The sequence below is a fragment of the Pristiophorus japonicus genome, chromosome 13, assembly GCF_044704955.1.
Source record: "Pristiophorus japonicus isolate sPriJap1 chromosome 13, sPriJap1.hap1, whole genome shotgun sequence".
Classification (NCBI taxonomy): domain Eukaryota; kingdom Metazoa; phylum Chordata; class Chondrichthyes; family Pristiophoridae; genus Pristiophorus; species Pristiophorus japonicus.
The window spans coordinates 117,198,711-117,224,795 of record NC_091989.1 but is presented as its reverse complement, the minus strand read 5'-3'; the positions used below and the strand labels follow the sequence as shown (position 1 = coordinate 117,224,795).

The 26,085-nt window shown below is 45.1% G+C and overlaps 1 protein-coding gene across 1 annotated transcript in view; it reads right to left on the bottom strand.

Annotated features, from left to right (window-relative positions):
• Window positions 1-26,085, bottom strand: part of slc9a5 (solute carrier family 9 member A5) — a 291,075-nt gene that overhangs the window by 24,408 nt on the left and 240,582 nt on the right. The window contains exon 10 of the mRNA XM_070896905.1: window positions 24,911-25,040. Within this exon, the coding sequence (XP_070753006.1) occupies window positions 24,911-25,040 (130 nt within the window). The remainder of the gene's footprint in view (window positions 1-24,910; window positions 25,041-26,085) is intronic.

Here is a 26,085-nt window from a genome sequence, read left to right as displayed (position 1 = left end):
TGGAATTCTTTGAGGATATAACGAGCATGGTGGATAGAGGTGTACCGATGGATGTGGTGTATTTAGATTTCCAAAAGGCATTCGATAAGGTGCCACACAAAAGGTTACTGCAGAAGATAAAGGTACACGGAGTCAGAGGAAATGTATTAGCATGGATAGAGAATTGGCTGGCTAACAGAATGCAGAGAGTCAGGATAAATGGGTCCTTTTCGGGTTGGAAATCGGTGGTTAGTGGTGTGCCACAGGGATCGGTGCTGGGACCACAACTGTTTACAATATACATAGATGACCTGGAAGAGGGGACAGAGTGTAGTGTAACAAAATTTGCAGATGACACAAAGATTAGTGGGAAAGCGGGTTGTGTAGAGGACACAGAGAGGCTGCAAAGAGATTTAGATAGGTTAAGCGAATGGGCTAAGGTTTGGCAGATGGAATACACTGTCGGAAAGTGTGAGGTCAACCACCTTGGGAGAAAAAACAGTAAAAGGGAATATTATTTGAATGGGGAGAAATTACAACATGCTGCGGTGCAGAGGGACCTGGGGGTCCTTGTGCATGAATCCCAAAAAGTTAGTTTGCAGATGCAGCAGGTAATCAGGAAGGCGAATGGAATGTTGGCCTTCATTGCAAGAGGGATGGAGTACAAAAGCATGGAGGTCCTGCTGCAACTGTACAGGGTATTGGTGAGGCCACACCTGGAATACTGCGTGCAGTTTTGGTCACCTTACTTAAGGAAGGATATACTAGCTTTGGAGGGGGTACAGAGACGATTCACTCGGCTGATTCTGGAGATGAGGGGGTTAACTTATGATGATAGATTGAGTAGACTGGGTCTTTACTCGTTGGAGTTCCGAAGGATGAGGGGTGATCTTATAGAAACATTTAAAATAATGAAAGGGATAGACAAGATAGAGGCAGAGAGGTTGTTTCCACTAGTCGGGGAGACTAGAACTAGGGGGCACAGCCTCAAAATACGGGGGAGCCAATTTAAAACCGAGTTGAGAAGGAATTTCTTCTCCCAGAGGGTTGTGAATATGTGGAATTCCCTGCCCAAGGAAGCAGTTGAGGCTAGCTCATTGAATGTATTCAAGTCACAGATAGATAGATTTTTAACCAATAAGGGAATTAAGGGTTACGGGGAGCGGGCGGGTAAGTGGAGCTGAGTCCACGGCCAGATCAGCCATGATCTTGTTGAATGGCGGAGCAGGCTCGAGGGGCTAGATGGCCTACTCCTGTTCCTAATTCTTATGTTCTTATGTCCAGACTCACACATTGAAGACGTTAGCTGAGGTAATGAATGGCTGCCACTTGTAGAACCCTTCGGCGAAGAGGGAAGAAGTGGGGAGAAAGAAGAAAAACAAATTTCCTTTCTTTTGAGGTGCACTTGTGTCACACTGCTTACTCAGCTAAAAGGATAGGCAAGTGACCTGCTCACACCTTCCTGAAAATTTCACACTGTAACCAACCTATCTGAACTCAGCATCTGATGTTCTCACCCTTGCTGTTGGGAAGAGTTTGCCGGTGTTCAATATCTTGCTCCAACAGCCTGAGATCAGAAGTTTTCTCTCTGAAGAGTTTCAATATTGGTACGCCAACATCCAACACTCGTACCTTACCCTAAAATTGTCCTTTTTAATCATCATTTTTGGGGCATGCAAAACTAAATCCCACATAGGTGATCATTTTCCAACAGTCTATCGACTCTGGATCAGTTCCTATGGACTGGAAGGTAGCTAATGTAACACCACTTTTTAAAAAAGGAGAGAAAATGTGTAATTATAAACCGGTTAGCCTGACATCAGTAGTGGGGAAAATGTTGCAATCAATTATTAAGGATGAAATAGCAGCACATTTGGAAAGCAGTGACAGGATCGGACCATGTCAGCACGGATTTATGAAAGGGAAATCATGCTTGACAAATCTTCTAGAATTTTTTGAGGATGTAACTAATAGAGTGGATAAGGGAGAACCAATGGATGTGGTGTATTTGGACTTTCAAAAGGCTTTTGACAAGGTCCCACACAAGAGATTGGTGTGCAAAATTAAAGCACATGGTATTGGGGGTAATGTACTGGCGTGGATAGAGAGCTGGTTGGCAGACAGGAAGCAGAAAGTCGGGATTAACGGGTCCTTTTCAGAATGGCAGGCAGTGACTAGTGGGGTGCCGCAGGGCTCACTGCTGGGACCCCAGCTATTTACAATATACATCAATGATTTGGATGAAGGAATTGAGTGTAATATCTCCAAGTTTCCAGATGACACTCAGCTGGGTGGCATTGTGAGCTGTGAGGAGGATGCTAAGAGGCTGCAGGGTGAGTTGGAGAGGTTAGGTGAATGGGCAAATGCATGGCAGATGCAATATAATGTGGATAAATGTGAGGTTATTCAATTTAGTGGCAAAAACACGAAGGCAGAATATTATCTGAATGGCGGCAGATTAGGAAAAGGGAAGGTGCAATGAAACCTGGGTGTCATGGTACATCAGTCATTGAAAGTTGGCATGCAGGTACAGCAGGCGGTGAAGAAGGCAAATGATATGTTGGCCTTCATAGCTAGGGATTTGAGTACAGGAGCAGGGAGGTCTTACTGCAGTTGTACAGGGCCTTGGTGAGGCCTCACCTGGAATATTGTGTTCAGTTTTGGTCTCCTAATCTGAGTTCTTGCTATTGAGGGAGTGCAGCGAAGGTTCACCAGACTGATTCCTGGGATGGCAGGATGACATATGAGGAGAGACTGGATCAACTGGGCCTGTATTCAATGGAGTTTAGAAGGATGAGAGGGGATTTCATAGAAACATCTAAAATTCTGATGGGACTGGACAGCTTAGATGCAGGGAGAATGTTCCCGATGTTGGGGAAGTCCAGAACCAGGGGACATAGCCTAAGGTAAGGGGTAAGCCATTTAGGACTGAGATGAGGAGAAACATCTTCACTCAGAGAGTTGTTAACCTGTAGAATTCTCTACCGCAGAGAGTTGTTGATGCCAGTTCATTGGATATATTCAAGAGGGAGTTAGATATGGCCCTTACGGCTAAAGGGATCAAGGAGTATGGAGAGAAAGCAGGAAAGGGGTACTGAGGTTAATGATCAGCCTTGATCTTGTTGAATGGTGGTGCAGGCTCGAAGGGCCGAATGGCCTACTCCTGCACCTATTTTCTATGTTTCTATAGATGCAATCCTGTTACAAGTAAATATTCTGTTTTTAAGTCCAAGTTTTGCTCTTTACGTAGTCAGTAACGCCATTATCACAAACAAGTATTTTACAAGCATTCACAAATGTGCAATTGGAAAGTTTATCCAAACAAATACAAAACTCAGATGAAACAACCATCATGATTCCCTTGAACAGCTGCACAAAGGAATCTTAAAAGATCCCTCCTTACTTGCCACTTTCTTAAAAATGACATACAAAGAAATCAAGGTATGGATAAAAGAATGTAGACGAATTGAAGTTATAACACAAAGGGAATGTCACCTCAATAAAGTTCCCATGGCACGATTATTATTTTATGTGTAATAGACCTAATAAAATATTTGCTTTAGTATAGCATTCATTCTAATCTGGATTTAAGATATCTGATTTCAACAAAGCACTTCCTTTGCAGGTAATAGCCAATACATTTAGACACTTGGCAGTGAGATTACTTAATTCACTGACAGGTCAGTAAAAGTTTGCAGATGACACTAAACTGGGTGGCGGTGTGAGCTGTGAAGAGGACGCTAAGAGGCTACAGGGTGTCATGGACAGGTTAGGTGAGTGGGCAAATGCATGGCAGATGCAGTATAATGTGGATAAATGTGAGGTTATCCATTTTGGGGGCAAAAACACAAAGGCAGAATATTATCTGGATGGCGGCAGATTAGGAAAAGGGAAGATGCAACGAGACCTGGGTGTCATCGTTCATCAGTCACTGAAAGTGGGCATGCAGGTACAGCAGGCAGTGAAGAAGGCAAATGGTATCTTGGCCTTCATAGCTAGGGGATTTGAGTATAGGAGCAGGGAGGTCTTACTGCAGTTGTACAGGACTTTAGTGAGGCCTCATCTGGAATATTGTGTACAGTTTTGGTCTCCTAATCTGAGGAAGGACGTTCTTGCTCTTGAGGGAGTGCGCGAAGGTTCACCAGATTGAATCCAGTAATGGCTGGACTGTCATATGAGGAGAGACTGGATCAACTGGGCCTTTATTCACTGGAGTTTAGAAGGTTGAGAGGGGATCTCATAGAAACGTATAAGATTCTGATTGGACTGGACAGGTTAGATGCAGGAAGAATGTTCCCGATGTTGGGGAAGTCCAGAACCAGGGGACATAGTCTTAGGATAAGGGGTAGGCCATTTAGGACTGAAATGAGGAGAAACTTCTTCACTCAGAGAGTTGTTAACCGATGGAATTCCCTGCCGCAGAGAGTTGTTGATGCCAGTTCATTGGATATATTCAAGAGGGAGTTAAATATGGCCCTTACGGCTAAGAGGATCAAGGGGTATGGAGAGAAAGCAGGAAAGGGGTACTGAGGGAATGATCAGCCATGATCTTATTGAATGGCGGTGCAGGCTTGAACGGCCGAATGGCCTACTCCTGCACCTATTTTCTATGTTTCTATACAGTTGGATTGAAATTAAACAGTTTTGGTTCTACATTGATGCAAAGGCAGTGAGGCAGCCTATGTGCTTATGCACCAGTGCACCCGATTAAGATGTCATCTACAAATGTTGGTATCTTGATACTTGAATTCAGATCATTTATATATATTGAGATGAGCAATGGTCTCAACACTGACCCCTGGAGAACACCACTGTTTACATTTCTCCAGTCTGAAAAACATCCAATAACGACTACCTTCTGTCCTTTAGTCAGATCTGGAATAGAAAGCTAGTATCAGTAATGGAGACCATGGGTCCAAATTTGCCCTGATGCTTAGAACAGTGCACCTCCGTGAGGTGAGCCAACTTTCTGGAACAAAAAGCGTGCCTAAAACTTACCGAGGAATTCTCCCTGCTCCTCAGGACGTCTTCGGGCTCGACGTAGCGCAGCACATCCAGTGTGGAGCAGAGCCAATTCCCGGCGCTGAAAACAGTGCCGAGACCTCTGCACATGCGCACTAGAGTGTGCACGCATGTGCAGTAACTCCTCGCCCCCGAATCTCTGCAGACTGTGTGGGAGGGGCCTGAAGCACGCCGCCCTGACCGAATGGGCTCCCTAGAGGAACGAACTAGGTAAGTGACTCCAGGCAGTGGGAGAAAAAAATCAAGCAGCAAGGGAGCGATCAGGGCAGCGGAATGGAAAATCAATCAAAGAGGGAGTAATTGAAAATAACAGAGGCCAGCCTACATATCAATTTAAATTTTCCAGTTGCATTGTGAAATTTTCCTGCGAATATCACGATACACGCATTCAAACAAACAACTGGATGATTTTATAATGGCCTCCGATGCACCTCCCCTGGCTGTCGGGTGGGTAGGCCTCCTCCCCACCCTCCCTCCTTCCCCCCCTTCACCGATGCCACATTGAGCCTAGCCTCCCGGTGTGCATCTTACCGTCCCGAGTCCTGGCTGAATGGACTCCCTTATCTGCGACCCGCTACCTTCCCTTCACATAAAGGTAGGATTTCTATTTTTTATTTGTTATTGATTGATTGATTGATTGCTTATTACTTTGGTCTTGGTGCTTTAGGTGCAGGGTTCCTTCTATTTTGTATTTGTTAATTAATTGCTTGTTACTTTTTGTGCTTTGTTTAGTGCTTTGTAAGTCTTGGTGCTAGGTGCAGGTCCTCTCAGTTTCGTTGTATTTTTTTATTTGTAATTGAATGCCTATTTCTGTGCTTTGTTTAGTGCTTGGTGCTTTAAATGTACTTATGCTTCTTTAATGTTGTTGTGAAGGTGTTTAGTGCTTTGGAAAATCCTCTAACTTCCCCCCCCACACCTCTGGCTACCTGCGCTGATTTCTTAAGTCTCCGCAAGGTTTTTCTGAGTGTACAAAAGTGGACACATACGCTGGCCTAAGTTAGTTTGGAGTAACTGTTTGCTGGCTGAACTTGCTTAACTGGCCAAAACAGGCATAAGTGGCTGGTAATGCCCCCTTTTGAAAATAAAACTGAACTAAAAAGAAACTGAACTAACTCACTTAAACTGGAGCAAACTAAATGGGGAGAATTGCGATTTTTAAGATGCTCCATAATAAACTAGTTGCTCCAAAAAAATAAGAGCAACTCCTGGGGAAACTTGGGCCCCATGAAACTATTCAGATCATCGGAAAAACCTATCTGGTTCACTAATGTCCTTCAGTGAAGAAAATCTGCCGTCCTTACCCGGTCTGGCCTATGTGACTCCAGACCCACAGCAATGTGGTTGACTCTAAACTGCCCTCTGAGTAAATCACTCAGTTGTATAAGGCCGCTAACCGGCACCTTCTCAAGAGCAATTAGGGATAGACAATAAATCCTGGCCTTGCCAATGATGCCTGCATCCCAGGAACGAATAAATTAAAAAAGATCCTACCATGGTGCCACTTTTCCCTTACACACAATTATCCAAATTGCATGTCATTTTTTACCAGATGGTGATATTGTGGGTGTTGATGGCCAAAGACAAATCAACGCTGCTGAAGCGGGAGATTTGTTTGCTTATTCAGGTCATCTCTCACGACAAAATTATTTCCTTCATATTCCATCCAAATGCCCTGAAAACCAACATGTCATTGACATTCTTAGGCCCCAAGTTTCCACATGATTTGCGCCTGATTTTTAGGAGCAACTGGTGGAGAACGAACTATCTTAGAAATCGCAATTCTCCACATTTTTTTTTCTGCAGTTCTAGTCAGTTAGAACAGTTTCACTTTGGAACAGAATTTTTTCTTCAAAAGGGGGCGTGTCCGGCCACTGACGCCTGATTTCAAAGTTTCCACAGTGAAAACGTACTCCAAACTAACTTAGAATGGAGCAAGTGAAGATTTTTGTAGAACTGAAAAAACCTGTTCTACACATTAAAAAATCAGGCGCAGGTTACAAATTAGGCGTCCAGCACGAGGTGGGGGGGGAGGGGGGGGGAAGTCATTAAATTCTACAATAAATCCTTATTTATACTTATACAAATATTATACAAATAAATCCAACCTGAATAAAAATTTATAAGCAAAGAAAAGATTAAATAAACCATCTTCCTACCTGTGTGAAAGTGCTTCAGCCAGGGAGAATGCTGCAGGAAGCCTCACAAGTTGAGGCAGCCGTTCGTTCCCGATGGCGGGGGGGGCGAGGAGGAAGCCGTTCGTTCCCGCGGGGCGGGGGGAGGAGGCAGCCGTTCCCGATGGCGGGCAGGGGAGGGAGGGAGTGAGGGCCCGACCAACCGACCGCAGCAGGGGGGGGAGGGGGAGGCAGCCGTTCCCGATGGCGGGCGGGTGGGAGGGAGGGAGAGAGTGAGTGAGGGCCTGACCGACCGACCGCAGCGGGGGGGGGGGGGGAGGCAGCCGTTCCCGATGGCGGGGGGGGGGGGAAGGAGACAGTGAGAAGGCTGCAGGAAACCTCACAAGTTCAGCAGCCATTCCCGACGGCAGGGGGGGGGAGGCCGTCGGGAAATGGCTGCCTCAAATTTCTGAGGCTTCCTGCAGCCTTCTCACGGCTGCAGGAAGCCTCAGTGCTGATGGCAATGTGCTTTTATTAAAAAATGTTCAAAAATTAAACAGCTACAAAGAACTACAAAAATGGCCGAGTGCCAATGTTTCCTTCACACTGCGCCTGCACGAACGCTCCAACGCGCACGCGCAGGGTTGCTGGCAGGAAAAAAACTAATTTAAATGGTACCCGCCCCCTCCTACTTACAAAATCGGCGCGAGTGTAGGCTCCGCCCCCCTGGGCGCCGCGCCAAGCTGCCATGGAGCTGCAGGGCGCTCCAGAATCGCGCGTTTTTTTCCAGCGCCGTGTGGAAACTTGGGGCCTTAATGCTGTCACTATAGGTCAATATCTGGATCTAGTACAAGTGGGGCTTCATGTACTTAATATAAGGGATTAACCGTATTTAATATTGGTTAAGACAATGGCCAGAAATTTCCTTGGAGCTGGTCCTCCTGCACCGAATTGTAGCCTCCTTTTCTTGCTCGCTCGGGGACATTCTTTTACCTGAGAGCACTATAGTACTACAACTCACATTCTATATTTTGTGTATTTATGTTCTGTAATAGTCAGCAGTTTCCAGTCAAGATGATTTTATGGAACAATGCTTGTCCAGACAAGTACTTTAGTCAATCCTTTCCACATTCTGACATTGCTAAGCTCTGTCAGCTTGGCTCATGCGGTTGCTCTCTTGTCTCTTGTCAGAAATGTTTCCATTTGAGCCCTACTCCAGGATTTGAAGATCTAATCTAAGTTGAAATTTCATCTCCAGTCCTGGCGATATTTTCTCCTCAACCAATACCTGCAAAAACAGATTAACTGATGATTTGTATTATTTTTGTTTGCAAGGATTTGCTGTGTGAAAAAGGTTGCTGTGTCCGCTTACCAAACAACAGTCACTGCCCTTCAATATAATTAATTGCAGGCAAAGCACTTTTCAGACATGCAAGTCGCTATATGAATGCAAGCCTTTCTTGTTTTTATCAGCAAAAATTCTTGTCTGAAATCCCAGCCGACATCAGCTAAGAGCAAATGTGTCATGGTATTAATTTTGTACCTCTGTGCTGCTCCAGTGCCTCACTTTCTGGCCTGCTTCTTTATCTCTTTTGCAATGTTCCTTATTGGCAGCAAGCACTAGTGACCACCCAAAGATAGGTTATCCTGTCCAAACGTCTGAACGAATTCTACCCATGTCTTTTGATTGCTCTTAACGTACTTGTTGACAGACACTAATCTGACCATGGGTTTCAGATGGCAAATTTTGAAAGAAAATGCAAATGATTTATAACCAATATCCATTTTCCTCTTCATACCTCATTTCCACCATACAAACCTATCCATTTATGTTTTCATAACAGTTTAGTCTGAACTAATATTGAACCATTGACTGGACCATCACATGGAGGAGCGATGTGCGATGGACAGCTGCTAATAATTTGGGGGGATAAAATAAAGGAAGAAATCACAACATAAAAAGAAAAGCAAAACACATTTAAAAGCATCCTGCCCTTAATTTCCCTTTCATCCTTGTGGACAAATTTGGTACGTTTGTTCAACAACTCCTCTGACAGGCCAGGTCACATCAACAACTCACTGGGTTGGGAACTGTGACCAGCCATGAGCATTCCAACAACCCACGGTGACGTTTGCTATATAACAAAGCATTGCATCAGCCCAGCTAATCAGATGTCTCTCACACATCTATTGCAATATCATGTTTCAGTAAAAGGAAGAGTGTGAACATTAGTTATAAGAACTTTCATACAAAGATTGACAGTCTCTATAATGTTCTAAATTATGATGAACTGTGATCCTCTTTAATAGCCTTTTGAAGAAATTGGGCATTACGATACAAATGTGATCTTTGGGTACCACCATACAGACGTAATCAGAAAGGGTATGAAGTGAGCGGACATGCAGACCACAGCTGCATTAGCTTATTCCAGGCTTCAGTACAGCAACCAGTATTTTCCATATAAAAGACTTCACTTAACTTCTGGCAAATGAAATAACATATGACCTTACTTCTAGAGTTCAACTATTAGATTGCTTCAAACTTGTCATTAGAATGATTTTACTGTAAGTAATTTACATTAAAATAACAAAGTACTTATAAGGGTTGTCAACTGTTAAGTATATAGAAACCATCAGTGATTAAAACAGTCTGTAGGTTACTGTAGTATCACTTTACTCTATACTGACATTCACAGATGGGCTCTCCCAATACATCCCCATTATTTACAATGGCAAAGATTTATGCTGGTTACAATTTTGAAGTATCCCTTTCCCCATGGCAATGCTGATCTTCAACATCAAACCACCAGGTTTAAAATACAGTAGCAACTGGCTCTCGTAGTAAGTATTCCACATGGGACAGAAGAAAGTGGATAAAAATATTGTTAATTCAAAGTACAAGATTTTTCAAAAGTTAGATTTGACCCAAATTATTAAAATAAGTTGAGTGAATAAACATTAAAATAGCATCATTGTGAAATGTATATTTTACATTTAGCGCTGAAGTGTACTGCCTTTTACCCTCGCGCATGGAGTAAAATGCACAGTTTGGTGAATATTTAAAATTAATCCACTGTCTAATGAAAAAAGGTTCCTTAAAAATGTGTTTCAAATCAAAAGAGGCCTTTGTATTTGAGCTTATAATTCATTGTTTTTGGTAACTGAATATTGACCGACATGATTTCCAGAAGGCCCTTTATCAAGTTCGATTAGGTTTAATTTAAAGGTGTCATATCTTCCCTCTTGGTACTTCATTCCACTCCCCACATCTGCCTTCCCCTCCGCCATCCCTACCACAACTGATCGCTACTAATCTACATGACTACTCTCCTGCCTCTTCTGAGCTTGAATCTCCCTTGATAAACCCTGTTTCCCCCTGTGCTTCTCTCAGTGTTTTCCAAAGGTTCCATCGAGGCACACGTTGCTGCCTCCTTACAATCAGCACGCCCAACTGCGCCACCCTCCTCTCCCTCACTGACCTTCCCACCTAGAGGCAAAGAGGCTTCAAGGATATATAAGTGAATGGGCAAGAACATGGAAAATGGAATATAATGTGGAGAAATCTGAAGTTATCCACTTTGGTAGGAAAATTAGAAAAACAGAGTATTTTTTAAACGGTGAGATTGGGAAATGTTGGTGTTCAGAGGGACCTGGGTGTCCTTGTACACTAATCACTGAAAGTTAACATGCAGGTACAGCAAGCAATTAAGAAAGCAAATGGTATGTTGGTCTTTATTACAAGAGGATTTGTCTATAAGAGTAAAGATGTCTTACTGCAATTATATAGGGCTCTGGTGAGACCGCACCTGTTGTATTGTGTACAGTTTTGGTTTCCTTACCTAAGGAAGGATAAATTTGCCATAGAGAGAGTGCACCAGACTGATTCCTGGGATGGGGCGGGGGGTTGTCCTATAAGGAGAGATTGAATAGACTTGGTCTACATGCTCTAGAGTTTAGAAGAATGAGAGGTGATCTCATTGAAACATACAAAATTCTTACAGGGCTTGACAGGGTAGATGCAGGGAGGATGTTTCCTCTGGCTGGGGAGTCTAGAACCAGGGGTCACAGTCTCAGAATAAGGGGTTGGACTGAGATGAGGAGAAATGTCTTCACTCAGAGGGTGAATAATCTTTGGAATTCGCTAACCCAGAGGGCTGTGGATACTCAGTCATTGAGCATATTCAAGACAGAGATCAATAGATTTTTGAATATTATCATCATCATAGGCAGACTCTCAGAATCGAGGAAGACTTGCTTCCACTCTTAGAATGAGTTCCTAGGTGGCTGTGCAGTTCAATACGAGAACCACAGCCCCTGTCACAGGTGGGACAGATAGTCGTTGAGGGAAAGGGTGGGTGGGATTGGTTTGCCGCACACTCTTTCCGCTGCCTGCGTTTGATTTCTGCATGCTCTCGGCGATGAGACTCGAGGTACTCAGCACCCTCCCAGATGCACTTCCTCCACTTAGAGCGGTCTTTGGCCATGCATTCCCAGGTGTCAGTGGGGATGTTGCACTGTTTTAGGGAGGCTTTGAGGGTGTCCTTGTAACGTTTCCTCTGCCCACCTTTAGCTCGTTTGCCGTGAAGGGGTTCCGAGTACAGCGCTTGTTTTGGGAGTCTCGTGTCTGGTATGCGAACTATGTTGCCTGCCTAGCGGAGCTGATCAAGTGTGGTCAGTGTTTCAATGCTAGGGATGCTGGCCTGGTCGAGGACGCTAATGTTGGTGCGTCTGTCCTCCCAGGGGATTTGTGAATCCCACAAGATTGGGCCTACCTCAGGCTTCCCACCACACCACCCATTGGCGACAATGACTAGGCCTCCTGCGACGGTGACCTGGATCTCTTCCCCCCCTTCGGCAGCCTTCTCCTCGGCATTGACTCACCTACCTCACCCGATCCTTGATCCATGACGACGCCCGCGAGTCAGGTGAGCCTCCGACCAGGCGATCGGGCCTCCAGCCCTCCAGTGGCGGGCCTTCACCCTCTTTGAATATTAAGGGAATCAAGGGATATGGGGATAGTGCAGGAAAGTGGAGTTGAGGTAGAAGATCAGCCATGATCATATTAAATGGCGGTGCAGGCTCGAGGGGCCGAATGGCCTACTCCCGCTCCTAGTTCTTATGTTCTAGCGTGTCTACTGAGAGCTAACCTTGCCACTTCCTTTACATTGTGCTCACCCTGCCCATTCTACCCCCTTGGACTCTGCCAGCAGATCAGTCACCCTCCCTCTTTGCATTGCCTCCCACAATGTCCATGCAATCATAGACAAAATCTTTGCCATCCACTAACTTATTGTAAATGACTGCATTGACATTCTGGCTGTGATTGAAACTTGGCTCACAAGTGGCGACACTTTACTGAAGCCTTTCCCTCTGGCGAGACTTTCCTTCACCTGCCCTCATCCAAACCGCTAATTAACTGTCAGTTTTCCCACCATTGACATATTTGTAGCTGTAGATTAGGCATAAACTGAGACTTTATGAGTACAAAACAAAAAAACATTATCAGGTCATTATCACATTGCTGTTTGTGGGAGCTTGCTTGTGCGCAAATTGGCTGCCGTGTTTCCCACAGTACTGTAAGAATAAAAGTGTTTAGTAATGATGAAATTGATTCTATATATATATAAATGTTAAAAGTGTAGATTATATGGAAAGACTGCAGTGTTAAAAGAAACAAAATGGATGACTTCCCCAAGTTCATGTCAGCATGGCTTTGAAACTCACCAAATTAGAAAAGGTGTTAATTGGAAAGCCATTAACCTAATCAAGGAATGGCACCGGCCTTCCAGACAGACACATGTATGAGGAGAAGCCAATCAGGAACAGCCCTGGAAATAATACCCAATCCTGAGGCTTTCTGAGAAGCAATGGCCGTAAGGGGTATAATAATCCAAGCAAGTTTGCTGAGTCTCTCGTCTCCTTCGCACACGGTAAAAGCAGGAACCTCCCTCCACAGCAGAAGGACGAACACCATGTGCTTGTGCTTTGCCAGAGGGAAGTAAAATATACCTTTTTTTATTGTAACATCATTGTATCTGTTGTAACTAAGTCGATCCATAGGATAGCTGAGGACTGCTGTTTCTGATAGATGTTCACGTGTGTGTGTTTAATAAACTATTCCAAATTGTTTTAAAAGAATTGGTCTTGCTGTCAATTTAATGCCAGAGATTTAGAAATCTTACAGTACAACAGTGACTACACTCCAAAAGTACTTAATTGGCTGCAAAGAGCTTTGAGGCGTCCAGTGGTCATGAAAGGCGCTCTATAAATCCAAGTCTTTCTTTCTTTTCTTTCTTATATCCTGTCTCCCAGAAGGATAGAGAATAAGTCTCTTTTAGTCCTACCATGAGATGCAATCCACATCTGCATAGGCCTGACCCTCATACTCAGGGTTACCATAAAATTACTTACATTGTTCTCTAGTGAGGTAGATTTTTCTGTCCTCGTGGTCAGTCAGCTCATGATATGCACGACTGGCATCATTGTTTCAACTCACCCAGGGATATCAGTACTATTATAAAGAGGTTGCAGGTTGGAGATAGTATATCTGGAATTTTTTGATTCTTTACTTGTTCAATAAGATCATATGTAAAATGTGACATCAATCTACAGTGTACCTATGTGGTGCATTAACAGGACTGGATTACACAATGTTCATGTAACAGTGGCACAAACAATGATATATTTCAGGTGATAAAACGCATGTATCTTGCTCCTTTCTCCATGCTTAAAATGTTTAAAATGGCATAACTGTGGTTAAGTTTATGACTACATCCATACCTTCTTCTCCGCCACTCCGAGTAAAAGATCAGAGCAACAAAATCTCCCAGAATTCGAACGTTTTTTGGTTTGTCAAACAAGAAGACAATTGCTGCCTGAATTTGGGTGAAGGTGAGCCAGAATCCTGCCAGTTTCTCCCCAGTAGTGATTTTCTCCACCTGTGATCAACTGAAAATTTCTCATCAAAAGCTCATCAAGCATCTGGTTGACAGACTCTGGTACATGTGCAAATTGAGACATGTGTGGCCTGATGAGTAATGGTTTATAACCTATGAGATATGATTCGATCCAGTCATGTGGTGTACACAAACCCAACACTTGTGCTCGTATGTGATTCAGTTATTTTTAGACTCGGTTATAGGTGGCCTAGATGCTTTAGCAGTTAAATGTTGACCCAAAATCAGAAGGTTATCAATTAGATTTTTAATGTTACATGGCACTCAAACGTGTCAAAAGCGGAGTTAGCAGAGCTTCGTTAGTTCTCGGCAAGGCTACTGTATGCATCACTGCAGGGGGAGTTAACATGCTTCATCTGGTGGGGTGAGGCGGAGAGGGAAAGAAATGCACACTGTCCAACCTGGGCGACCTCAATCACTCCTCTTGTCGGACAAATATATGTGAGTAGGGAATTCAGGCAGAACTATTTCATACAAAGGCTAATAGACATATGGAAAATGTTAGCAGTGAAGGCCATTAATCTTCAGACTGCAGGTGGGCCAAGGGTAAACCAAACTCCCTGGGGCAGGAGGGTTTATAAATATTCAACTCATGCACTATAATCACTGAAACACCAATATTACAGTAATAAAGCCACACAGGCGTCAGAAGTCAATTATTGTAATATTAACCCTGCATCTCTAACATTTAAAAACTATTTTAAAGAAAAGTGTTTTTTTTTGCACTTACTTTCTGCTCTGTCAGTCTGCCCCCAAATACTCTCCTCATCTTCTCAGTCATAGCTGTATTTTTTACTGTGATTTTCTAATATTATTTATCTTTTCTATATTTTTCCCCAACTGCTAGAATCTTTGATGAATAGTGGCCCCGTGGGATAATAGTGTACATATTAAGGTGCTGGATACGATCCTCATCACATTAGTCCGAGTTCACTGAAAGTTTCTAACACAGTGAGGAATGTGGGATTAAGATCGAAGGGATAGCAATTTAATGCTCAACTACATCAAGACACAGAAAACACACCCAACTTTATGCATCCATTTAATTCTTGTAGAAGAATTTCCCCCAGGCAACTATTTCGTACAGACAAACCCTTAGGTTCGTTGATGAAAACTTGGGAGAGGCTTCACTGAACCATTATTCCTTGTGCAGCAACACATTTGGATGTTTAGCACGTTTTGGAGAATGTGCAGTTTATTGTAGTGCACCTGGTGATGACAGCTGCAATCCTTCCCCACTTTTAATTAAGTCAAATCAGTCACATTCTTAATGGCTCCACTGGTTAAGGCAGTGAACATTTGAGTCATGCCGACTAGTGAGTTCTGAGACATGATCTCCAGTCTGTCCTGAGCTAGCTGATCTCAGTTGGGCTTAGGGCTTTTCTTATTCATTCTTGGGATATGGACATCACTAGGAAGGCCAGCATGTATTGCTTATCCCTAGTTGTCCTTGAGAAAATGGTGGTGAGCCACCTTCTTGAACTGCTGCAGTCCATGTGGTGAAGGTACTCCCACAGTGCTGTTAGGGAGGGAGTTCTAGAATTTGGACCCAGCTGCAATGAAGGAACGGCGATATATGTCCAAGTCAGAGTGGTTTGTAACATGGAAGATTACTCGGAGGCCATGTAGCTCCCACATGCCTGCTGCCGCCCTTGTCCTTTAAGGTGGCAGTGGTTGTGAATTTGGGAGGTGCTGTCAAAGGAGACTTGGTAATAGCACTACAATTAGCCTGGGTACCTCTTTCTTGGGGTGGGGAGGGAAGGTGGGTGTTTAGGGGAAGTTAAATAATTGAGGGTTCCTTCTCCTGATCATTATCCAGCAATCTTGAATAGATTCAGGTTTAAGTTTGGCTCCAATAGCACCTGCAGTATTAAAGCTGGCTTCTACTCCTGTCAAAGCGTCAAACATGGAGAACGGATTGGTGACTGGAGCAAGGTATCAAACCCCAGCAAGGAAATCAACGAGGTGACCAGTTAACACCAAGGTGAGAAGGTTTTTTCACAGGTATTGTGTAACAACCAGACGCCTTTTATTTTATCGGGTTTGCTTATAAATGGAGCCCAGAAGGTGACAGAATGGTAGAGGAAATAAGCTGTCAAGTCTGATGAAAATTGAGACGAGAATTTTCCTGCTACTGAGGGGCCCTTATTACTTCGCTGGGCACACAATCAAGATTAAAAAGATGGGTGATTCACGGTTATTTCTACAGATTCCATTCAATTGACTGGCCAGGAAGTGGGTGCTGAACTGTGATCTGAGGTGGAATCCTGCTGATCCCTTACCTGACCTAACCTGCATTGTCAGCACTGTGGAAACTGGCATGGGACCACCAGCTGCGTACTTTCATAGGAACATAGAAATTTACAGCGCAGAGTGAGGCCATTTTGGCCCATCGTGTCCGCACGGAGCCACATGGCCCTCGGTCGGAAGCCCTGAAGGTTATATATAAACCTATGAACAATGGCGGACAGGTAAAGAGCATCCGACCCAACCAGTCCACCCCACACAACTGCAATATCCCATGTATTGCAATATTTTACACTCCACCCCACCTGGAGCCATGTGATCTCCTGGGAGAGGCAAAAAACCCAGATAAAAACAGTCAGGACCAGCACACTCCCACTAATGACACACATGTACAGACAGGTGAGCAACTTGCTTTTTTAAAAAGCCATCAATTGGCAAGGCTGACACATTTAAAAAATATTTTTTAAAGTGGTACTCCATCTTCAAGAAAAAGTATTGGGCAAGATTTTTTTTTCATTTGGTGAAGGACAATTAAAATGGAAGCGTCTGGAACCGCTGTATCACAATGGCATTCATGACAAGTTCCATGATTTATGGCTTCGCATTGTATGTTTGCATGTATCACAACAACAACTTGCATTTATATAGTACTTTTAACGTAGTAAAATGTCCCAAAACGCTTCACAGGAGCAAAATCAGACTAAATTTGACACCAAGCCACATAAGTTGATATTAGCACAGATGACCAAAAGCTTAGTAAAAGAGGTAGGTTTTAATGGACAACTTAAAAGAAGAACGAGAGATGGAGAGGTTTAGGGAGGAAATGTTAGAACTTAGGGCCCAAGTAGCTGAAGACACAGCCATCAATGGTAGAGCGAAGGAAATCGGCGATGCACAATAGACCAGACTTGAAGGAATGCAGAGATCTCGGAGGGTTGTAAGCAACGTTCCCGATAATCTGTGTAGCCGTGCAGCTCTCTGCTGGTCCTGCGCAACCTAGGACTGGCTTTTCCCATTAAAGCTTGTGCAAGCGAGAACCTGTGAATGGGCCGCGCACCCAAAAGAAAAATTACAAGGAACATTGGTTGTAGGGCTGGAGGTGATTACAGAGATAGGGAGGGGTGAGGCCATGGAGGGATCTGAAAACAAGGATGACAATTTTAAAATCGAGGCGCTGCTGGACCGTAATTGCAAGATGTTTGGCAAAACACCTTTTTCATGCAGATGGTGCTGGGTTTTGCAGATGTTAAATCAGTGATCATGGTCACACTGTAGTGGAACATAAATCCCAGGTTTGAGTGGAACATACATAGTGTGAAAATTGAAGAAAAACATATTCATATTTACTCAGATAGTACTGTGAAATGTGACTTTCTGCAGTCACATCGGTTTGTTGATAATCTGCCTCACTGGAGGATATACAGATCTGATTCGCAGGTTTTATGTGGGATTGGGCGGGGAGTTCTCTTTTGGACACAGTGGCTGGAATTTTTAAGTTCCTGTCCTACCCGGAGCGGGGAAGCCCGGTTGAATGCGGGAAACCCAGAAGTGCAGGTGTCCCCGCAAGCTATGGAGTTATAACTCTGCAGTGTGTGCGTGACGTCACAGACAAGTTCCCCACTCGGTCGCCAACCTGATTGACATGCTGGCTTCCAGTCAGGCGGTAAACGCGGGACAGGAGGCTGTAACAAACAGGTAGGTGCGGGGTCTGATCCCGGGGGGAATTCCAATCTCCGGGGGGTGGGAGTCCCGATCCCTGGGAGAGGTGGAGGTGGGGGGAGGGAGGGAGGGGTGGTGGGAGAGCCCCAATCCCTGGAGCGTGCATAGAGGAAGAAACTAGCATCATCAAAGCAATGAATAGCTGCCAAAGCACAAATATAATCAGGCCAGACATAGTCAATGATTATAAACAGTTGCCTAATCAATAGTCAAGTGCTACACTAACTTGCTGAATTCCCGACCCTGAAATAATACAGATCTTCAGAAATATTATTCTGAGAATCCATAGCAGCTTTCAGGCTGCGAAACCCAATATACTACCAGTATGAAATTGTAAACAGAGCACATCAAATATTTATGTTTGCTCTTGGGGTAAAAGGTTACTAGCCGACACCTTTTTTTTCCATTCTTAAATATATATTTTTTTAACTTGTGGTATGAATTTTGTACTAATCACAGCGAGAGATGTGGCCCCGGGAAACAGTGCCAGTTTTTTTCAGTCTGTTCTACCCAGTGTCATCGGGCACTCTGAGGTTAGGCACATTGTTGGATATTATTGAATTGAAACTGTATTACTTCACTCAAATGATATCACCATCTGTGGAGCATTAAAGGTCATGTGTGTGTCACGGGCATGCTGGCTTTCAAATAGTAAAACCCATGAGATAAGGTTTCAAAGCCTCAATAAAGGGCCAAAAACATAACAACCCTGTGAGAGAATGCTACAGGAAATAAATATTTGTTGAATAGATGGCCAAGTCTCCCTTGTGTTTAATTTATAAAACACGTGCGATTTTCACTTGGTGGATCAAACATCCAACGAGTCATTATTGGGACTTTCTGTTCAAACAACTGACAGAGGAACGGTTTACTATTTCAGAAATCACCCTTCCTAGCATGTGTCTTGTTTATTTTAATACTACACCCGTTCACTCACAATCAGCGATGTCTTTAGTGAAACATTAATTTAAACTCTGATGCAAATGTATATATTTTTCCATTTCTCTCCCCTTTTCTCCAATGGCATGGACCCATACTTCATCCATTCCTCACGTGCGATTCGAGATGCTGCATAGCCATGGCGAGCATCACGGCCGAACCTGACTCTTATCCTCGTCTTCTTCCAGCGTACAGGCCAAGAAGTGTGGAACAGAGCCTGTCTATACTGAGCACGTGTGACCTCCACTGGGCCACAACTTGAAGCTCCACTCTTGCCCTCCGTGCCCCAGGCTGGGAAGGAGAGTTCCAGCAGAAACTTAGTGTCTCCTGTTGGGAAAATGTGCACGTGTGGGTGTGGACTGAATCAGACTGGTCTGTGATGACGTCCAGTTGATTAGAACCCAAATATGCTGTGTAGACTTGCTCATGAAGAATGGCCAAAGTCCGGTGGAAACGTACTCCACCTTGAGTGAATGCTGTTGAGCGATATGGGAGGGGGAAGGTATAGATTTGGAAAAGAAAAAGTCTAACTTAATGCATAAACAGAAAACACTATAAAGCATAGGTTTGTGGATAATAAGCCATTCTTATCATGACAAACACAACTCACTCGAGTGTACACACTCACTGCCTGGACATGCAACCTCTTTTTAACCCGCATACAGTACAATGCTTGAGGCTGCAGAAGGTTGTGTGCATGAACTTGGGAGGGCTTTAAACTGTAGGTGTGTGCAGTGATACGAGATCTACCCTTAAATCAGTCCGGACAAGCAGTGAATGCTGGAAACTATGGATACCTAGCAACACACACCTGTGATAATAATGGACTTTGGCCCTCGATTGTTACGGCATTCAAACAAAGTGAGCTCATGCCACCCCCAGAGAGAAAGAGATCAGGAGCAACGATTTGCAAGCAATTTGAAAAATAGCTGCCCCCTTGCAATTGTAAATGCTTTTCTTTCCACAAATACGTGGCATAGTGTAAATGTAATAATATCACAGTCACAAATCTGATGTCACAATAAGTAAAATTAATTTGTATTGCGCATTAGAAACATTCTCAAATGTTGAATGGGAAACGGCAAATTCTGTGGCAATCGGTGCCTAGTCGCAATATTATTGGCACTGTACTAATGTTTGGTGGGACACAAGATTCGTTCAGTTACTAGTGGATTTCCCAAGGTGTCTATGGTGAGTCAAAGGATATTATATCATAACAAGGGCAATAGTAAGTTGTACAAATTGCTTGACGTGTTACTGGATATGCCAGCTGTTCTGTATGTTCACCTTGCTGTGACGTAAAGTAGCTTTAATGGTTTGTATCAGGCCTTGTCTCACCACGTTTGCTCGGCCTGTCTTTGGAGAGATTGCACTCATGTGTATGCAAAAAAACATGACTATCTGGTTCAGGTCACAAGGGATACAATTGTTGCACCGCTGGGTCATGCATATCGTACAGCAAGATATAGGGCAGTGTGAGTCACAATCTCACACAGGTATGATGCTCAGACCGCTAATGGGAGCGACTGTCCCGATAACATGTCTACGACAATTTTTAACAATCCCTATTCTTCATTATGCCTCATCAAGATGTTATTGAGAACATTTGTGTAATGTGATTGGTGAATAATGAATGTAAAAAATAACCAATTAGAAAGGAGGTAAAAAACTAGAGACTTAACCAATGAGGAATAAAACTGGCCCTTGGTCTGACAGCTCAATAATCCTGGCAGAGATGACAGACTTGATGTGTGTAATAAACACCAGAAATTTCACAGCAGGTACTGCGACTGATGCCTCAGACTGTAATTAGCAGATCATTACAGCCCTTGGGCTGTAGCCAAATCGGTAAACTCGAGAGACATCAGAGGAGGTTACAGTCCTGAACCTCACATATGTGACTACTTCAAACATATTTACCAAGGTCACTCACTCACTTATAATAATTTCTTCTTTTGGATCAGTCTTGCATAGAAACATTAATTTGTTGTTTCTGATCCAAGTAGTTTTTAATCTGCGAATGCATTTCTTTCTTTCCCTCCAACATTAATTATCATTCATTCTCTTCACTAGTTAGCCGGCAGTTTTCCTGGGACTTACTCACACACAATCTCCTTCAAGTCGAGGGCAGTGGAAAGAACAGTCCCCTAGGACTACTAATGACACTCATTATGCAGACTTTCTGATTGTCGTTCATTTTGCGGATTACACCCTCATTTCTCAACAAACACCTGTGTATTTTCTTGTACATGAACTTATCTCTTTACATAGTTTATTGACACATTATGTTTCAAACAGAATAAATGACAAGTTTCTGACAGCTCAAAGTTTCTTGGGCCTAAAACAGCTAGTGAATCCTCAGTAAATTTGACTACATGACAGAATCTTTATCCTTATTAAGGTTGAAATGTTTGACCAATGACAGGACTCGCGTCTATCAATTGTAACCTCTCTTGGTGAAGTGGTCTCCTGCTGTAGCGAATGTCTCCCTCTAGTGTCTGAGTCAAGAACTGACAAAACTTACTCCTGAACTGTGGTTAAACAGCCTTTAACTGTCTGCCTGGATACCCAGTGCTCAATGCCTGTTCTTTAAGAAAAGAATAAAAACAACCCAATTGTCTTAGTAACAGGAAAGGGCCCCGTTAGACTCAGCAACTTGTCTTTTTCGACTGATCTCATCCACTTTTCTATCTTATAGACCAACCGGGAATGATTCCGGATCAGCTGGGCTGGTTCTTGCCCTGATGTTACTGTCCTGCTCAGAGCAGCAGATCAGAGTGATCGGGAGATCACCAAGGTGTACCACCCACCTGACTTCACCGCGGGGGTGTAATTCAACATCAGCGGGATCCTTGGATGAGGAACAGCGGGGGTAGGGGTGGAAATCAGGTGGGTGCGGATCAGATGCCCACGATATACCCCGCCTGAAGTCAATAGAGACTGGATCAACTGGGCCTTTATACACTGGAGTTTAGAAGGATGAGAGGGGATCTCATAGAAATATATAAGATTCTGATGGGACTGGACAGGTTAGATGTGGGAAGAATGTTCCCGATGTTGGGGAAGTCTAGAACCAGGGGACATAGTCTTAGGATAAGGGGCAGGCCATTTAGGACTGCGATGAGGAGAAACTTCTTCACTCAGAGAGTTGTTAACCTGTGGAATTCCCTACCGCAGACAGTTGTTGATGCCAGTTCATTGGATATATTCAAGAGGGAGTTAGATATGGCCCTTATGGCTAAAGGGATCAAGGGGTATGGAGAGAAAGCAGGAAAGGGGTACTGAAGGAATGATCAGTCATGATCTTATTGAATGGTGGTGCAGGCTCGAAGGGCCGAATGGCCTACTCCTGCACCTATTTTCTATGTTTCTATGTTTAATAGAAAGGAAAATCAGGTGGGGTGGATAACGGGCCCCGATCTGCTTCCACCTGCTTGGCACTGCTACCGAGGTTGAATTTTAATCCCCCACACCCACCCCCCATCTTCAGAAATGTATTTGGGCAGTCACTGCTACTGGGACAACTTCAAAAGACTGCTGCATCTTGAAATTGGTCATTTCACCTTGTGTGGCAGAATAGCACATTTGTGTAACACTTTGTGCTGAAAAAGCAGAAAAACATGGTTGCTGGGCCCTAAGCCCCGATTTCACACTCAGAGCTCTGCTAGCAGTGCAGAGCCGACTAGGGGAGGGTGGGGAGGTGGGGGGGGGGGGGGGGTGGAGGAAGAAGGGAGGTGGGGGAGGGGCGGTGGGCGGGTGGTCAGCATGGGAAGGTGGGGGAAGGGGAGGTGGATGGGGTGAGCATAGGGAAGTGGGGGGGGGGATGAGCATGGGGAGGTGAGGGGGGGGCATGGGGAGGTGGGGGGGGCATGGGGAGGTGGGGGATGAGCATGGGGAGGTGGGGGGGGTGGGCATGGAGAGGTGGGGGGGTGAGCATGGGGAGGTGGGGGGGTGAGCATGGGGAGGTGGGGGGGTGAGCATGCGGAGGTGGGGGGGTGAGCATGGGGAGGTGGGGGGGGAGCATGGGGAGGTGGGGGGGGATGGGGAGGTGGGGGGGCCATGGGGATGTGCGGGGGGGTGGGCATGGAGATGTGGGGGGGTGAGCATGGGGAGGTGGGGGGGTGAGCATGGGGAGGTGGGGGGGCATGGGGAGGTGGGGGGTGAGCATGGGGAGGGCATGGAGAGGTGGGTGGGTGAGCATGGGGAGGTGGGGGGGGGTGAGCATGGGGAGGTGGGGGGATGAGCATGGAGAGGTGGGGGGGTGAGCATGGGGAGGTGGGGGGTGTGGGCATGGAGAGGTGGAGGGGTGAGCATGGGGAGGTGGGGGGGGTGAGCATGGGGAGGTGGGGGGGGTGAGCATGGGGAGGTGGGGGGGGTGAGCATGGGGAGGTGGGGGGGGGTGAGCATGGAGAGGTGGGGGGGTGAGCATGATGAGGTGGGGGGGTGAGCATGGAGAGGTGGGGGGGCATGGAGAGGTGGGGGATGAGCATGGGGAGGTATGGGGTGAGGTAGGGGAGGGGTGAGATTGGGGAAGTGTGGGGTGTGGGCATGGAGAGGTGGGGGGTTGAGCTTGGGGAGGTAGGGGAGGGGTGAGCATGGGGAGTTGGGGGAAGGGGCTGAGCATGGGGAGGTGGGGGAAGTGGTGTGGAGCAGGGGCCGAGCATGGGAAGGTGTGTCTGATGCTCAGGAGGCTGTATTTTGCGGCAAAGAAAATCCCGGCAACTTTTAAAATTTTGGCTTGAAAGTTAGATTTCATTTGCTCATTATATTGCTTTACTTGCATTTTCATTCATGCATTCATTTTTGCTGCCTGATTCTTACATTGCAAGACTCTTTCCAAGACCTACTTCCTTTGGCATGGGAATTGCAATGACCTAGACTTGGATGAAGAACAGCAGTTTGAGGAGATCATAAAAGACAGATGTGACAATTATCGCACATGCTGTACACACAATTTACCCGAATTTACTGATTCAAACAGTCCATTCTGGGCAGGTCAGAGGTGACTCGTGGGCCCACTTCAGAAAGGAGGTTGCCACATAGGCGTAAATCAGTAACTTTAAGAGGCGAAGGGTGAAGAGATCAATTGAGGGATATAGATAGGGAGCAGTGTATTCTGCTTTACAACACGGGAACTGACTAAATGGATTGAAATGTGCCTTCCTAGTCCTGTACTCACCTATGCTACAATAATGATGCCATCTCCTAGTGGCTGATCTGGAGGCAATGGGTATGACTGGGGGCGGGGCAGCTCTAACCGTGGGTGTGAAGGTCACAACTGCATCAAACATTTTATGACACCGGATCATTTCGAACCGACAGCGGTGACATAGGCCAGGTGGCTGTCCGGAGATGAATCAAGCAAGTGACACGAGGCCTTGTTTGCAAGGAGCAAAGCCCTCATCATTTTCCCTCTGGAAAGATGGCATCAGCGTGACAGAACTTGTCCTGAGTGGCAGAGCTCCTGAGAGGGCAAAAGATCGCCGATGGCACCAATGTACCACGACGATCCTTGAACCCGGATGCCGACCCTTTAAATTTTAGGCACTGCCCCAGATTTTCCGCCTGCTCCAATAAGCTAGCTGCCAGCCTGCAGTCCGAAGCTGTTCTAGAAGCTCCGGCTACTTATTCTTTATCCAGAGAGTGGTGAGAATGTGGAACCTGCTACCACAGGGAGCAGTCGAGGCAAATAGCATAGATGCATTTAAGGATAGGCTAGATAAACAGATGAGGTGGGGGAAAAGAATAGAAGGTTGGGAGGAGGCTCGTGTGGAGCATAAAGGCTGGCACAGACCAGTTGGGCCGAATGGCTTGTTCCCGCACCAATACCGCAGTGTGCTCTGGCCGTGGCAGCCAGCCAATTCCTGGCACAGATTTTCTGTCTTTATTGGGGCCATTGAAATATATCATTTAAAAAAAAACAGTGGATAACTCTACCTGGTCAGCAAAGCTGATGGCGTCACGGACATTGAGCTTGTGGTACACGTCCCAAATATCATCCTTGATCCTATAGGCTGACTTGCGCATCAGTAACTGGCTCAGGTATTTCTTGTCAAAGTGCTCCCACCTGCAAGAAAAGTGAATACAGCAGTCATAAAAAAAACTGTGCTTGAACCAAGTAATTGGAGTGATTCTTACCAATGGCTTTGTGATATGGAGACTCAGCGGGGAGCTGATACAGAACTGCCCGAGCCTGGGTAAAAACACATCACAGGCTCGGCCTACCGCATACTTCACCTGCTTTCCTCCAGTCAAGCGGCTCCAGATTGACTCCCAGTTAGAAACATAGAAATCTACAGCGCAGAAGGAGACCATTTCAGCCCATCGTGTCTGTGCTGGCCGACCAAGAGCTATCCAGCCTAATCCCACTTTCCAATGCTTGGATTAAGGGGTTATGGGGAGCAGGCAGGGAAGTGGACCTGAGTCCATGATCAAATCAGCTATGATCAGATTAAATGGCGGAGCAGGCTCGAGGGTCCGTATGGCCTACTCCGACTCCTATTTCTTATGTTCTTATGGTCCGTACCCCTGTAGGTTACGGCACTTTAAGTGCACATCCAAGTATCTTTTAAATGTGTTGAGGGATTCTGTTTCTAGCATCCTTTCAGGCAGTGAGTTCCAGACCCCCATCACCCTCCGGGTGAAGAAATTTCCCCTCATATCTCCTCTAAACCTTCCCAAATTACTTTAAAATTATACCCCCTGGTTGTTGTCCCCTCTGCCAAGGGAAACAGGTCCTTCCTATCCACTCTATCCACTCATAATTTTATACATCTCAAACAGATCTTCCCTCAGCCTCCTCTATTCCAAAGAAAACAGACCCAGCATCTCCAATCTTTCCTCATAGCCAAAATTCTCCAGTCCAGGCAATACTCTTGTAAATCTTCTCTGCACTCTTTCCAGTGCAATCACATCTTTCCTGTAATATAGTGACCAGAACTGCACACAGTACTCCAGCTGTGGCCTAACTAGAGTTTTATACAGTTCAAGCAGTCTGAAAGATAATTGTGGACAAATCCTCTTCTTTCTAACATTTCTTACTTCTGCAATCATATGCCACACTGGGAGAAACCAGAATGTATATTTATCCTTGTATCCCTGTACTTCATACA